We start from the raw sequence: 16,502 nt of genomic DNA, 5'->3' as shown, positions 1-16,502 counted from the left end.
AGCAGCTATTGGGCAGGGTTAACGGAGGCCGATCGAAACGAAACGTGGTGGACCTGTTTGTCTCTTGGCCATGAAGGTCTGTGCAGAGTAAGAAAAAATTCGGCCTCCGGGAGGCGCTATCACGTTTTTTCAATGTTTAAGTGATTGTGTATTATGCAGTGTTTCAGATATCAACAAGATCTTTATATCATTTAATAGAGCTACATTTAATGAACAACTTTTCCTCAAGAAGCACTTGTCTCAGTCGAATCGTTTGTTAGATATTCATAATTTTCTCTTAAACCTACTTTTGCGAACTAGTCCTAGGTTTTTTGACCGATCTGAACCAATCCAGTGCTGGAATATTCCTTAGACACTGAATATCAATAATTATCAAAAAAAAGTTGAACTTTGCACTCGTCGTCGCAACACTACGGTCAAAAGTACGAAGAGGCGGGGCCACAAATACTTAAATTGCTATCATTTATGATAGGAATGAGATATCAACATGAAACTTGGTACACATATGTATAGACCCAAGCTGAGGTCACATGCAAAAAATTGCAGAGATTGTCCATTAGGTGGCGCTATAACTTAAGAACAAATAACCATAACTATAGCATATGTATATGACACATAAATATTTGTCTGACCTACTTGTTATTTTGCACATTACATCTACTTTCAGGTTCTTATAATGGTCTATGAGGATAATTATTTATCTTTGAAAACATGCCACTCAACAGCCAACCAGTATTAACCATGTACGAGTCAAGCCTAATGGTGTGTGATTACAACTAAACTCATGGGACTGTTGGTCTTATGTTTCCAAGTGTCTGTGAGGATTTTTAGTTCATCTTTCTGAAAATCTTTGCATCTAACACAATGTGTGCAAAGTAAACAGTTCTCTAGATCAGTAGTTCTCAACACACCTGCTTCACATAATCAGCACAATAGTAGAGATCTCTATTAACTAAACTGATTGTGTCAGATGAGAGAAACATACAAAATGTGCAGAGCAGTGGTTCTCCAGAAACGGAGTAGAGAACCACTGCTCTATATGTTTATGATTATATGAAAAAACTATTTTGTGAACTAATACTTGGTTTTTCACTCAACACCACTAAAGCCAATGCAATACAATTTCCTGTAGTCTGTGAGCAAATATGAATGCCAAATTGTTATCACCAATTGTACGTCTTATTCCTTTAGTTGTTTAGCTTTGAATTACAAAAACAACTTTTCAAAACTACTAGAATTTTTTCAGTCAACAACAATAAAATCAGTGCAGTACATTTTTCTGTCCTCTGTGTGTAAAGGTATATCAAATACAAAATGTAATGAATTTGAATACCTGCTTTTGTAAGCATAGATTTCATGTGATGTCACACATTGGTATAGGTGCCATTTGTACGACTGAATTGCAGCATGTGTGTTTAAAGGAACTCATAAAGATATGGATTAAAGTTTTTCATTATCTCCATTTATTTACATCAGTAGCATTAGGATTCTATTCTACCTTCCATGACATAAACGTGTCCTGACATGATGTATAATACAAAGTTGTTACATTTTTATATGTTATTTTTCAAATATTGCACCAAAAACTTCATGTGATAATGCAATTGGTTATTATTCACATAAATGACCTGCTAGAACCCGACTAAAAAGCAGCACTTTATGAAAGTAACACAGACAAATGCTCACCAGCAAATCTGCTGCAAATCTACTAAATAACATGACATTTGTTATTGACATAATTTGATATTGAAAACATATCTGGATCAGTTATTTATTGGCCCAGCCTAAAATCACATGAAAATAATTGCAGAGCTATACCACTATTTGACAATTTAACATGACAGAGCCTAAAAATGTTTCTATTAAAATATGTAACTTTGCTTTATTGTTTCCAAATCCATAAATTAGTATTCTCTTACAATAACACAATAAAAGGATTATATGAAAAATATATACTCTCTGTGTGAAACACAGACCCTCATTAATATACTTAAGAGCATGCTTATCAGGATTTGAGTTAAAAATGTGTCTACCTTTATTTACTTTTAAATATTCAATACTAATTTTATGTTAAATTAATTGTAAAAGGAAAACAATAATTTTAGCCAACAGATGGCAGAAGGTCATCTTCTGCCATCTGCTGGCTAAAATTATTATTTATTATTTAAAATGTATACTCAATGAAATTGTGTTCACAGGTTTCATCAATGGATGCATGATTTAACTTTATGAAGTCAGTATTATTATGTTAAAATAACATTTCGTCAATCATTCTGACGGTATCCGTTTTAACAGTCATGTGACATTCGAACATAGGATAAACATTTAAATAGGTTGATGAACTCTTAAAGGACACCAAGCATATGGAGATTGGTCATTTATTTCAAAGTCTTATTTCCTAACCCTGCCATTTCTGCTTCTGTGTGTAAATGCATGTATGTGTTTTAGCTTATTCTTCATCATTGCTGTGTTATAGATTAGCCATGTGAGACCTATATCTCTATATCAGAACATCGTAGAGAAATTGTGGTGGGCTGTTTTGTCTCATGTTAACAATTTTTGAAACATTGTGTGTGACAAATCTTGCAACAGCATGCACCACATAATTTTCTCTTCAGAAAATTTACCTAATTGGTAACATGTTAGTATTTCATATTCTAAGTATATTTGATAACAATGCAGCAAATCTAAACAGGCATGCCCTTAAAGGTCTTAAAGGGTCATATAATGAGATTTTTTAAAGATGTAAAATAAATTGTTTGTGTACCCAGAGTGTGTATGTAAAGTGTTATCTCAAAATACTCCACAGATCATTTATTATAGCATGTTAAAATTGACACTTTGTAGGCCTGAGCAAAATTGTGCAGTTTTTGGGTGTTTCCTTTAAAATGCAAATGAGTGGATGAAATGCAAACACTGATCACAATGATGGTGGTTTGTTGTAATTGAAATTCAATTGTGCTCTCGATTATTTTATTTTTTATCTTTTTCATGTTTTCTAGGTTGATATAAGCACTGGGGACCCAATTATAGCACTTACACTTGGAAAAAGTCAGATTTTCACGCTATGACCCCTTTAAGGTCCCAGATCGCTTGAACCCCGCTGATCGCTGCTTGCAGCTATATTTTTTAATTGTGTTTATTAAAATAACAATGTTCAACTGAGTTAAACTGAGAACACTTTACACTGAAATAAATCTTAACCCGCACCGGACCGTGGGCGGACCCTAGGTGTTTCTGTACTTTGTTTTACATCAAACATACATATTCAATCAACAATCACAAACTTTGCATTATTTGAAAGCTAAAACACTCAAGATTCGGTGTACGGTGGAGTGAAAAGTATAAAATGAAATGCAGACGGTCTTCATATTAATTTGAATGTCGGTACTTAGGCTACCTATCATGTCCTATGGTTCTGAACATTTCGGATGAATCCAAGAAACTTCAGCATATATTGCAATGTAAGGGTCCACTCTTCAAAAAGCATCTCACATTTTAATCCAAAACAATGAAACATAGGGATTAATCCCTCAAGACCCTTCTTCGTTTACATGCACGCTTCCAGTTAGTATGATCAATCATGTTTATCTTCTATATAATAGTGATTTTTATCAATGAAGTGAAAAGTCACATCTTCCTGCTGCGTTAGACTCTTACGATTAATATTTTAGTTTAATTTTTCTGTTCTGTTCATTCAGATAAGGTTTGAGAACTTAAAAAGTCCTGGAAGCGCACATTGGGTAAGCGAGGTGTCATTTTGTGCACCTTAACTTTTGACTGGATTACGTCAAAATGAAGCCAGACATTGCCTATCCAGCAACATTTTTATTGATTGTGGTAGTAACCACTTATGAACCGATTACAAGGATTCAGTTTGTGTCTGTAAAATGTGTCTGTAAAATGTGTAAAGATCTTCTCATTTACATGCAGATACATGCGTACGCATACAAATGTTTTGTTTTGTTAGCATAGCAGGCCGTGTAATCTCTCATTAACATCTAAATTGTGGATTGTCTACTGCAGATGACGTTTTTGTGTTGAGAGTGTTTTGGAGAAGGTGATAAGACGCACGATCGAGGTGCAAAAAGACCAGACTGTATAAAAACAAAGACGCGTCACATAGAGATGCATTAAGCAGTGAAGCTACATTGTTCCTGTTCATGTATATTACATCATAGTGTCTAATACAAATAGTTGTATGTCTCTAACTTTTGACCCAAACTAAAATCTAATGTGTTTCGGTGGGGAGATACGTTCTGAATTGATTTACATCATGTAGTATGTAGTCCTGACTCATTCTCATTTGGTTTTCATGTAAATTGTTTATCATGTGTCTATTTGGAGTCTCCAGGTGCACTTTTTCTGAAAGGATGCCTGGACTTTTTTCTAAATAAAAGCTCAAAGAAACTACATTTTTTGGAGTATCGTTCTCAAATTTGAATCACAACATGGTTCAACATTTAGTTTAACTATATGGTGTTCCCATCTGTCTTACCTGACCATTTCATAGTCATTTCATGAATATTTTACCTTGATTTATTCTTTTCCAATAATACTTTAAGTTGTTATGAATATTGGGCATCAATATGTCAAGTGTCTAGTTTCAAACAAGACCAGAATTATGAATATAGACCATAGGGTTTAAAAGCTGCAGAAGTTTTAGTTTGGGTTTGTCATTTTCCAGAAAATGCTCAAAATTAGAAGTGCCGGCTAAAAAGGAGTTCACCTCAAAATGAAAATTCTGTCATATGTTACACACCATCTGTGTGACTTCTGCAGAACACAAAATTATATATTTGGGAAAAATATTGGTAACCCTAACATTACTACTGCATTTATATTTTTATAAGTATTATTACGTCATATTATATATTATTTTACAGAAAAAAACTTCTCTTAACATAATCTTAAATAACTTTATATTAAAACCTGCACAAAATAAATTTAGTTCCAGAATATGAATTTATTTATTTATTGTTTTTACATATACTGTAGGTACGCTGTAAATTCTGTTTGATTTTGCAGCACATTGTTGGTCATAATGTGAACCGTTACCATAAATAGTATACAGAAACATTTAAAAATGAACTTTGTCTATGTCTATAATGTGCAACTTAAATGGATTATTCTGCAGAACAAAATCCCCGGTGTTAAATGAGCGCTGCTCTACATCTTTATGAGTCCACCATACAGAGTATTTAAAGTGACACAAGCACTGACCTGAGAAAAGCAGAAAATGAATCAACCTTTCCATTGGTGATGGATTAACAGTATGCAGTGAATCCTAAATAATAAACGAAAAGAGTTTATTAAATCAAACACATTTATAAACTTTCATTGTAAATTCTAATTAACATCTACTCTAAACTCTAATCTAACTGTATATAAGTAGTCAACTTAACTTAGTATCACTTCTATAGTTTTTATTATAGAATTCATAAAACTATGAAATTGGTGATGTTAACCTAAAACAACCAGGCAAAATAAAAATCAATATCTTACCAGAGTATGCCTAAACAAGTCGTTTAACTCTTGTTAAAAACACCATAACCATCTTCACTTCAATCTGATTTTATTTTATACATGCACAAACATTCTTAAAATAATTAACAGAGGTTTAACTTTAGTTGAGATTATATTGAAAATAAGTTTTGTCTGTATTAGTCAATATTATGGTGATCAATGTTTTAATTTAGTTGTGTGCTTAACTTTCATTAAAATAATCCACTTTGAACATTTGCAATAATTTTGTTGAAAACATTTTTACATTGAAACGTTACTGTCATCATTGTTTAGATTGAATTATGCCTGAATTATTTAAGAGTTTAGCACTTAAGCAACATTTTAATTCATAAAAATACTTAACAGTGCAATAAACTTGAAAGTTTATACTACATAACTTAAATCATTCAAATCATTAATAAAGCAAGGCTATATCTATAGTGCTCCCTGCAGGTTTTTTTAGTTACTTGAACTTTTAAGTAAGGTTAACTCACTGGATTTTATAGTGTGCAAGTAAAAAACACAAACACAAAACCTCTTTGAATTGTAATGAAAACCTTCATGTTTACCTGCAGGAACAGTGACGACTGAAGCTGAAGTGGTCTGTACTGTCTCTACATTTCAGGTTTGATTTCCTTTTGATTTGCTTAATTCATACACAAATACATGTTATGTAAAACTGAAACTCATTTCCATTCAGATGTTCAGATTTTCTATTCAGATTTCTTTTCAGAAGAACATTTTCATGAACTCTGAGTTCATCTTCTGTTTTGTTTTAGCTATTGTTCATTGGGAAGGATATTTGCGTTTTTGATTAAAACACATTAATAAAATAATAATAATAATGAAGCTCACAGATAAGTCATTTGGAAAAAAACACAATATTCCAAAACAAATTACTTTTTTTATTTCATTGCGAAAAAGACTTTGTGTGCAGACAGAGCCGTCATGCCCATTCAAACTGAGGGGGGCGCTTGAACCAAATGGATTTTGCATGCAACCTCAAAATAAAAGAAGCGTCCATTAATCTGTTACTTGTCTTTTAATCTGTTTAATATGCAAAATATTATTAATTCTGTCCTGCATCCTTGTCACTTTTCAGAGATTTTTGCCATTTTGATTGTGTTACATTACTTTATTCTGACGGCAGGCGCTGCAGTCAACGCAGTTGCAGACGTCATCAGCATCACATGTGAGGTCAAATTTAATGCAAAAATCTTATCCTTTAATAATTTTATTTAAACATATTTTTTAATCATTATTGAACATTAAAATCAATCACGTGGCTATAGCTTATGTCATTTTTGTTGTTTATATACTTTATGGATTTAAAATTACATTAATTTCATAGGATAATGCAGTTATGAATGCATTAATGACACAATAAAACAAGTCATTAAAGGAAATGTAAATAAACAAAACATGCCGTTTCAGATGTAAATATGATGCCAATATGTCATTATTCCGATTGAATAGTATTTGATATCAAAGTTAGTCAACACTTTTATTTTAGAGGTTTTTGCATGAAAGCAGGTTTGTTCAGATTGTTAGAAATGTAAGTGTCATGGAAAAGACTGAAAACTCTATAACATTTTGTTTGATGTGTATGCACAAATTTCTGTATGCACACTGTGCCCCCTTAAAAATTTGGGTGCATGATGCCCCTGGGTGCAGACAGGGTATTTCCCCCTTCGATGGGCACTTTACGAAGGGGATGCCATATATACCTTTAACAAGAACATTATACTTTTTTAATGCATGACTTCATAGAGAATAGTCATAGTCATAGAGAAAATTCCTCTGTACTTTGATTACCTGTCGCGTGTGTATTTCTGGGTGTGTGTTATTTGATTGTTACTGTGGTTACCTGCCTGTATATCTTATCATACTGCTGTGACTCACTTGAATTAAACAGCAAGGATTAGGTGTTTATAAATGTTTGTTTAGAGAGCTTTACTGATTTTGTGGATTGCTATATAAGTGGCCGAAAATCTTTGATGCTGTTGTTTATAACAAGTAATACAAGTCACTGCATTTTATCCAGGTGCCGTACAGCAGTCAAATCCATCATCATCATCCGAGGCTGACATCAAGAAACACAAACAACACTATCAAAACATTATATCGAATTACAGTAACACACTGTCAGCTGTTTATTGCTAATATTGATGTTATTTACCGTTTTTTCAAAGTTAACACAAGTCTTTATCAATACAGAATAAAACTAAAATAACAGCCTCATGCAAAGCATTCTGGGAACCAAAATCTGAAGGAAATAAAACAGAAAAGGCTCGATGAGGATTTCTGGTTCCTAGAATGCTTTGCATGTGGCTGTTATTTTAGTTTTGTTTTGTAAAGATAAAGACTTGTTAATGTTCATTGGTCTTAACTATTGCCAGTAAATAACATCAATTTAAATCTACAGTAAATTACTGGCAAACAACTGCAGAACTACAGCAAACATTTCACAGTGTATATCTGCGGTCTGCTCACGACAGATATGGCCAATTTTATGTCAATGTTGATGGCAATTTTTAACATCAATGTGTTCACTGGTAACACTTCAGAAATGAAATACACATGTACACTTACATTGGTAATAATTAGTAATTAAAGATATGTAAAATGTTATTTGATAATAACAAATATGATCATATATTCTTTTGTATATTTTAATTGCAACTTGTGGACAAAGGAGAAACAGGCGGATGATCCAAATGCAGCTTCAAGTTTTATTCACACACAAACAAAAAATCCAGGCATTAAAAAACAAAGCTAAACAAAAAAAAAAATACAGGGCGAACGCAACAGCCATACAGGACAACACCAGACAAAAAAACCTTCCAGGGCATAAAGATGATTAAACTCAGGGTTACAGGATTAGTTTTGAGTTAACAAAACCAAACCATGAGATCAGGCGGTACCATGAAGCTGAACATCAACCTTTTCTGTCAACGTATGATCATGACCATAGCCAGCTATGAGGCCATTGAGGTCTGGATCGCCTTATTTTTCATATTTAATAATAAAATGTGAGGCACTGAGTGAGATATTACTGCATTACATGACACTGCAATATGAGTTTTATGTTTCACAACATTCAAAATAATTAAAACCAATCCTAAATATGCCACCACAGTGTAAAACACATAAAACAGAGGTTATTTAATCGTGTGTGTATAAACAAATAGTAAAACAAACAGCTCCCTATTTCCATTTTGTCCACTCCCACCCACTTAGAGTATACAAATATATACAAACAAATATTGAAGCAGTGCAATAAATGACAAATTTGTCTGTCTCACGAACTGTAAGACCCTCATGTATTTATCAAAAAAGTGAACTATATGAAATCCATTACAATCTATGACACAGACAACCAAAACAAATCTCCTTCATCTTCAAGATGTCTTCATTTGTTGATGTCTTATTATGTTTAGGTTTGTCAGTAATTGTGATGGCAAAGGTAGTTTGGGTTTTGAATGAGATCAATTGGTGTATAACTGATGTTGGATAAATGACCCAAATGCAAGGGTCGTCTAACCAATAATGTTTTATTTATTTATTTATTTATTTTAAGTTGCTTTATGCACTGTAAGTTAATTCCACCTAATAAAGTTTTGATCTGTGATAAGTTGACAACTTATAAAAGCAAATAGAAACTGTTTAACTTAAAAAAAAAAAGTTTTACTCTTTTCACAGTGTGTGAGTCCTTAATAAGCATTTTAGTATTGAGTATTGAGTTGAGTCCAAAGGTCAATCTTATTTTACCTTTTCGTAATCTCAAGAAATGTTTTACCCCAAATAATCTTTTGTGAAGATCAGCTTGATCTTTTAAAAAAATATCTTTTGTAAATCAGCTACACAACCGCAACTCCTTACGTATTTCTGAAGGAGGGACTTCATGGAACAAGGAAGACATCAGACTGTTTTAAGGACAGTGAAAACAGCGCTAGAGATAAGTAAATTGTTTGAAAAAATACACAGTAAACATGAACACGTGTTTTATTCCGCACTGTAAACAGAAATCAAAGCTTAAAAAACACAGAAAAAACAGGAGCTTTAAATGATCCACTGCCAGTCATTTTAAGTCTTCTTCCTGGTTGTTCTGTTGAAAGGATTTCTGCTCCCCCTGTCGGTCGTTTTGTATTTTACAGCTGAAGTGTAAATGATCGTTTGGTTAAACTTTGCATAAGTTTATTTAACCTCTTTGTTTTGTTTGACAGTTGTACACATTTTACTCTGTAAATCATCTGATCTTTATCTTCCTGGTGGCGTGGATCACTCACAACACCTCACCAAACACACAAGACTTTATTTTAATTATTATTTATTTGATTTTCATAAACCACAGAGGGTCAAAAACAATAGCAGTATGTTAATATCATTTTAATATCATAAATATATTTGACCTTCATATAGACTTTGAATCAAGCAATCAAATAAATATATAGGAATATGCCATTGGAATATATATATATATATAATGTATGTATATGTATAGGGGTATATTTGGAACAGAACCACCATATCCCCCGAACTCATGAACTTTGAACATTTCAATGATAAGACCTGTATTTGTTTATGTAACTGCAATGCAGATCCGGAGAGGGAATCAAGCCAGAAGATCTCTCTTTTTTTGGCTTAACAATCTAAACAGTGTACACTTTGACATCAACTGTCTGCTAAAACTATTTACATTTCCAATGTATGAAATAACAAAAGACAAACATTTAAACATTATCTATTTGTTTTAAGATTGAAGATAACTATTTTGGAACCTACACAGACCACCCAATGATTTCTGGAACAGACAGGCAGCAAAATTATATCAGGATCTCCAGTGTTATCCTTAAAAAATAAATATTATTTAGAATAATGGAATATCAATGTTTTAAAGTTCACCTCAGTTACAAAACCTTACAATGATACTCACAGGAACATTAGGGTGCAACAAAGTTCTTGTCACAAATGAATTAAAGACATGGACTATTCATTATTCTTTTATATTCTGGTTCTGTCTAAACCTGTGATTTATAATTACACAATTTGATATAAACGTGTTATGATCAATCAATATTATTGGTTTGAAAATTACACATTTTCTTTCAATTCATTTATTCTTTTTAAAACGCAAAAAACATTGTAAAAACCCTTATGTAGATATTGTGTCCTGTATGATCAAACACTACTTGGAAACAAGGGCACAGAGGTGTTATAACGAGGGGATAAACAAACAAAACTAAAAAAACGCTTCTAAATATTATTAAAGACAAATAATCAAATAATTATATAGATTACAACATCATTGCAAAACCACAAATCACATGAAATCCGTCCTCTGCTTTATCCGGAGACAGATGCTCAGCGTGCATTTGATCTGATTGTGTCAAAATAAAGAGTTTACTTTCGTGTAGTTTGGTCTCTAAATAAAGCTCTGAATCTCAGCTCTGTGCTCGCGCTGTTTTCACCTCGCTAAACTTATAAAACACCACGGTTTTTATTCGATATTTCAGAGGAGAAAACACAGTCACTCGCAACTCGAGAAGGCGCGCAGTCACAGACAGATTGAGTCTATAAGGTTCTCATGTGTTGTATAATGGCGCGGCGCCTCTCGGCAGTTCAGCATTACTGATCGAGTTCAGTTCTTGTGACAGTTCAGATCTGTTTAGAAGAATGGCAGAAACCGCTCCAGCTCCAGCTGCTCCACCGGCCAAAGCGCCCAAGAAGAAAACCGCAGCCAAGGCAAAGAAAACGGGTCCGAGCGTGAGCGAGCTCGTCGTCAAAGCTGTGACAGCCTCCAAGGAGAGAAGTGGCGTCTCCCTCGCTGCCCTGAAGAAAGCGCTCGCCGCCGCCGGTTACGACGTGGAGAAGAACAACTCCCGCGTCAAGATCGCCATCAAGGGTCTGGTGACTAAAGGCACCTTGGTTCAGACTAAAGGCACCGGCGCGTCTGGCTCATTCAAGCTGAACAAGAAGCAAGCAGAGACCAAGAAGGCCGCTCCTAAAGCAAAGAAGCCCGCAGCCAAAAAGCCCGCAGCTGCAAAGAAGCCCAAGGCTGCAGCAGCAAAGAAGACCGCCGCAAAGAAATCTCCGAAGAAGGCAAAGAAGCCCGCTGCCACAGCCGCTAAGAAGGCGACAAAGAGCCCCAAGAAGGCAACCAAGAGCCCCAAAAAAGCAAAGAAGCCTGCCGCTCCTAAGAAAGCAGCAAAGAGCCCCAAAAAGGCGAAGGTTGCGAAGCCCAAGACGGCAAAGCCTAAAGCGGCCAAGCCTAAAAAGGCCGCACCCAAAAAGAAGTAAAGTCACCAGCTGAGGTGTTTTGCTCTGGAAACAAACGGCTCTTTTAAGAGCCACCCACCATCTCACAAAAGGGTTTCATATCTGCATTTATTGATGTGTTTATATACACTATATTGTACTTTAATTTGAACAGTTAAATGAACCTGTGCTTGAGCGGCAGAGTTAAGCACTTAGCTGGCTGTTTCTTATCATCAAGTGGTGAATAACCAGACAGGGTTTAGATAAATCCAGAACTAGGCCTTAGTTATATTAGGACATTAAAAAAAAAACAATACTGGTGTGGATCTTGAGACAGTACATAATATATATATATATATATATATATATATATATATCAGTTGTTCCCAAGATCCAATTTTAATCTGGGACTGGTAGCAGCACTTACATGAATTTAGGGCCAGCAACCGGTTAAAGAAGGGCATGCAATCCGATTTTGTAATCTTGAATTTAATTATAGCTATAGCAATTTATTAATAAAATAGGTTTGTTGGAATGGTTAAAATGGATCTTTGCATTGCCAAAAAAGAAACAAACATTAAATATATTTACAAACAAAACAGCAAAGATAAATATTATATCTATGGATCCGTAGAATAAAAATACTAAAACGACAATGCAGTACAAAATCCTGTTATTTTGTTTAACACTGGTAATTACCATAAAATGTTTTATTTCTGTTAACTGAAGATGCATGCAGACTGAGAGGGTGGGGTTAAAGTTTGGAGGGAAGTTGACTGATTGGTTTACAGGTTTAACAGAATCCAACCAATAGGCGACTGACAGACGGGTTTAAATACGAGAGGCTCCAGTTGCATGACTTACATTTCTCTCCTGAGTTTGTGTTTGTCAGATCAGAACTAAAATGAGCGGCAGAGGTAAAACCGGCGGTAAGGCGAGAGCGAAGGCCAAGACTCGCTCATCCAGAGCTGGACTGCAGTTCCCCGTCGGTCGTGTTCACAGACTTCTCCGTAAAGGCAACTATGCTGAGCGTGTCGGTGCCGGTGCTCCCGTCTATCTGGCCGCAGTGCTCGAGTATCTGACCGCTGAGATCCTGGAGTTGGCCGGAAACGCCGCTCGTGACAACAAGAAGACTCGCATCATTCCCCGTCACTTGCAGCTGGCGGTGCGCAATGACGAGGAGCTGAACAAACTTTTGGGCGGTGTGACCATCGCTCAGGGCGGCGTGCTGCCCAACATCCAGGCTGTGCTGTTGCCCAAGAAGACCGAGAAGCCCGCCAAGTCCAAATAAACGAACATAAGTTCACTTAAACATAAAGGCTCTTTTAAGAGCCACCCACTTAAACTACGAGAGAGTTTGTTTCTATAAATATATGTTTGATGAACCATGTAAAGCACACACACTTCAAATATTTATATAGGGAATATTAAATAATGGTTTATCAAATGATTTGTTTTCTGAAGACCATTACTTTTAAGTGGTCTCCTCTATGGTAGTAAATCACACTAACTTTATTTTCTTTAATTATACCAGAGTAGTGCCTCTAATCGCTATAAGGTCCCCATGTTTAGACCCAAGCTCTCCCGCTAGATTTATAAACAATAAGACACTATATGAATAGTGATGTTCATTCTTTTCCCAGTGTATTAGTTACGTAGTTTTCTTACCATATCGTTTTATTTAAAAATTGTTACACCCTAACCTGAAACGGACATCTTCAAAATAATTTAATAAAATAGATAATTAGTTCATCGTGTAATAAAAAACTGTATACACTGAGGGCTGTAATGTTTTGTGATTCCTCTGCTGTTGCTTTGGATAAAAGTGTTTGTTAAATATAAATATAAAAGTGTAATATGTGTAGGAGCAAATAAAACAAACGGCTTTTAGCGGGAAACCACTCGTTCTCGTTTGAAAACAGGAGACGCACAGCCATTGGCCAGCCGTCATACTCAGATGTCACACAGTAGCCAATCGCGTAACCGTACTCGCCCGTACTGGGCTTTAAAAGAGAACCGCCTGCGAAGAAATCAGTACAGTTTCTTCGTTGAATTCAGAAGAGGTTAGACGCAGCAATGGCAAGAACCAAGCAGACCGCTCGTAAATCTACTGGAGGCAAAGCCCCAAGGAAGCAGCTCGCTACTAAAGCCGCCCGTAAGAGCGCCCCGGCCACCGGTGGAGTGAAGAAGCCTCATCGTTACAGGCCCGGCACCGTGGCTCTGAGAGAGATCCGCCGTTATCAGAAATCAACCGAGCTGCTGATCCGCAAACTTCCCTTCCAGCGTCTGGTGAGAGAAATCGCTCAGGACTTCAAGACGGATCTGCGCTTCCAGAGCTCTGCTGTCATGGCCCTGCAGGAGTCCAGTGAGGCTTACTTGGTCGGTCTGTTTGAGGACACCAACCTGTGCGCCATCCACGCCAAGAGAGTCACCATCATGCCCAAAGACATCCAGCTGGCCCGCCGTATTCGCGGAGAGCGCGCATAAACATGTGATCATAACAACACCCAAAGGCTCTTTTAAGAGCCACCCAAATACCTTAAACGAGACAACTTCCATTTGTGTTTAGCTTGAATATAAGTGCAACTGGTTTCTTTAAATGCGTTGGGCCTTTATTTGCCATACCACGCATTTAAAAATGTCGTTTTAAAGCATATGTTGCAAAAAAATGACACACTAGGCAGAAGACATTAAAGAAAAATCATTCTGTTGTAAAGTTCTTTGTTGCACATTTGAAAAATTCTTGGAACTTGTGAATGAGATTATACATTTTGATTTATAAAATATAACTTAACAAAAAAGTGACAGAAAATAAAAAACGTGTATCTTTAAATGAAATAAAGGGGGGGCCTGTTTTCAGCGTAGTCAGCTGTTTTCAACGCATGGTGTCTCCACCAGGTCCTGTAGGCGACTATAAAAGTCCTGTGCTGCAACACTGTGGTACGCATTTTAGCTGCAGTCATGTCTGGAAGAGGTAAAGGCGGTAAAGGACTCGGAAAAGGAGGCGCTAAGCGGCATCGTAAGGTTCTGCGTGATAACATCCAGGGTATCACCAAACCCGCCATCCGTCGTCTCGCTCGCCGTGGTGGTGTTAAGCGTATCTCCGGTCTTATCTACGAGGAGACCCGCGGTGTGTTGAAGGTGTTTCTGGAGAATGTTATCCGTGATGCCGTCACCTACACCGAGCACGCCAAGAGAAAGACCGTCACCGCTATGGATGTCGTGTACGCGCTGAAGAGACAGGGACGCACACTGTACGGTTTCGGAGGTTAAACGATTAAAAAAATGAAAACCCAACGGCTCTTTTAAGAGCCACCCACATTATTATCTAAAGAGCTGAACCTTCAAATGATATAAGTTTAATTGTTATAATGTTTATTTAAATTGCGTTCCTCATAAAACGTACACTTTCTGACACTGATATAAGATAATTTTTGTTGTTTGTGTTAAACTATTTTTCGAAACTTTTCATTGAGCACAAATCCCTCGGTTAGTAATTATATTCTTACTTTATTCCTTATTTTTGGGGGGATTATTTTGACGAGTGTTAAGAGTCTGCTTAACTCGTCGTTTAAAGACGAGTTTGTGGTCCAGATAATCGCAATACGAGAACATAAAGAGGATCTGAGCAAAACTATAGCAAAGGCGAAATTGCAGAGAAATTCGTTTAGAATATATATTTTTAATAGTTTTTAGCTATGAATTAGTCAAGAGCTGTTGGGAAGAAAATAATTTTCAACATTAAAAAACCGCACTGGTATGGCTGTTATACTCTACAATATTTGTTTAATAATTAAATAGGAGATTGCGCACATTATAGGGAAGAACCAAATTATTTCCCTAAGTAGAAATAACAAAAATAAAAGAGAAGCGAGTTAAAGAGCGGGAAATGGGAACAAAGAAAAATGAAGAGGATGGGGGAAGGGCGTTGAAATGTAAGACTGGATGTAAGTCGGCTTTCATTGGCTCTCCTTCTGACGCGTCAAACTCTGAGCTGACCAATAGAAACATTTTAAAGGTTGAGCTAACAAAGACATCCAATCAGAGCACGGTCTCTGTTTGCTGAACATTTACATAGAGCTGGGGATAAATAACCCTGGACGCTAACACAAGATTATTCAGTTTCTTGTTTTGAGAATTGAAGTATCATCATGCCTGAACCAGCAAAGCCCGCGCCCAAGAAGGGCTCAAAGAAAGCCGTCACCAAGAGCGCCGCCAAGAGTGGAAAGAAGCGCAGGAGGTCCAGGAAGGAGAGCTACGCCATCTACGTGTACAAAGTCCTGAAGCAGGTTCATCCCGACACCGGCATTTCTTCAAAGGCGATGGGCATCATGAACTCTTTCGTCAACGACATCTTTGAGCGCATCGCCGGTGAGTCTTCTCGTCTCGCTCACTACAACAAGCGCTCCACCATCACCTCGAGAGAGATCCAGACCGCCGTGCGTCTCCTGCTGCCCGGTGAACTCGCCAAACACGCCGTGTCTGAGGGAACAAAGGCCGTCACCAAATACACGAGCTCCAAGTAAAGCAGAAAGTACCCAATCTGAACCCAAAGGCTCTTTTAAGAGCCACCCACCGTTTCCAGAAAAGAGCTTTTTTTGTGGAATCTAAATGTCTGTATAATTTTGATATATAAAACGTGTTTTTTGTTTTAGTGTTTGGAATATGAACTCTATCCATTCTCTATGATTCTAATTTACATTCAGATTTTTGTAGTGGAATTATACTTTAAATTATGA

The 16,502-nt window shown here is 36.2% G+C and overlaps 5 protein-coding genes across 5 annotated transcripts; all 5 read left to right on the top strand.

The window, feature by feature from the left end:
* The first annotated feature begins 11,181 nt into the window (after positions 1-11,181).
* On the top strand, positions 11,182-11,805 carry LOC135779284 (histone H1-like). The gene has a single exon (XM_065290019.2). It carries the CDS (start codon positions 11,182-11,184, stop codon positions 11,803-11,805), a length of 624 nt encoding a protein of 207 aa, XP_065146091.1.
* A 700-nt stretch (positions 11,806-12,505) lies between these two features.
* Positions 12,506-13,078, top strand: LOC135779274 (histone H2A). The gene has a single exon (XM_065290009.2). The coding sequence runs from the start codon at positions 12,668-12,670 to the stop codon at positions 13,052-13,054; it is 387 nt and encodes a 128-aa protein (XP_065146081.1). The 5' UTR covers positions 12,506-12,667; the 3' UTR covers positions 13,055-13,078.
* Positions 13,079-13,804: 726 nt separating this feature from the next.
* On the top strand, positions 13,805-14,361 carry LOC135779268 (histone H3). Its single transcript, XM_065290004.2, has one exon. It carries the CDS (start codon positions 13,840-13,842, stop codon positions 14,248-14,250), a length of 411 nt encoding a protein of 136 aa, XP_065146076.1. The 5' UTR covers positions 13,805-13,839; the 3' UTR covers positions 14,251-14,361.
* A 363-nt stretch (positions 14,362-14,724) lies between these two features.
* LOC135752598 (histone H4) lies at positions 14,725-15,166 on the top strand. Its single transcript, XM_065271094.2, has one exon. The coding sequence runs from the start codon at positions 14,725-14,727 to the stop codon at positions 15,034-15,036; it is 312 nt and encodes a 103-aa protein (XP_065127166.1). The 3' UTR covers positions 15,037-15,166.
* Positions 15,167-15,515: 349 nt separating this feature from the next.
* On the top strand, positions 15,516-16,384 carry LOC135779277 (histone H2B-like). Its single transcript, XM_065290012.2, has one exon. It carries the CDS (start codon positions 15,915-15,917, stop codon positions 16,287-16,289), a length of 375 nt encoding a protein of 124 aa, XP_065146084.1. The 5' UTR covers positions 15,516-15,914; the 3' UTR covers positions 16,290-16,384.
* The last annotated feature ends 118 nt before the right edge of the window (positions 16,385-16,502 follow it).

Source organism: Paramisgurnus dabryanus, chromosome 1 (assembly GCF_030506205.2).
Source record: "Paramisgurnus dabryanus chromosome 1, PD_genome_1.1, whole genome shotgun sequence".
In the NCBI taxonomy this organism is placed as follows: domain Eukaryota; kingdom Metazoa; phylum Chordata; class Actinopteri; order Cypriniformes; family Cobitidae; genus Paramisgurnus; species Paramisgurnus dabryanus.
Note: the sequence above shows the minus strand (reverse complement) of the source record. Positions and strands in the feature narration are given on the sequence as shown.

Excerpts from the sequence above, each read along its gene's own strand:
- LOC135779277 (XM_065290012.2), top strand. The coding sequence starts at position 15,915 with ATGCCTGAACCAGCAAAGCCCGCGCCCAAGAAGGGCTCAAAGAAAGCC.
- LOC135752598 (XM_065271094.2), top strand. The coding sequence starts at position 14,725 with ATGTCTGGAAGAGGTAAAGGCGGTAAAGGACTCGGAAAAGGAGGCGCT.
- LOC135779268 (XM_065290004.2), top strand. The coding sequence starts at position 13,840 with ATGGCAAGAACCAAGCAGACCGCTCGTAAATCTACTGGAGGCAAAGCC.
- LOC135779284 (XM_065290019.2), top strand. The coding sequence starts at position 11,182 with ATGGCAGAAACCGCTCCAGCTCCAGCTGCTCCACCGGCCAAAGCGCCC.
- LOC135779274 (XM_065290009.2), top strand. The coding sequence starts at position 12,668 with ATGAGCGGCAGAGGTAAAACCGGCGGTAAGGCGAGAGCGAAGGCCAAG.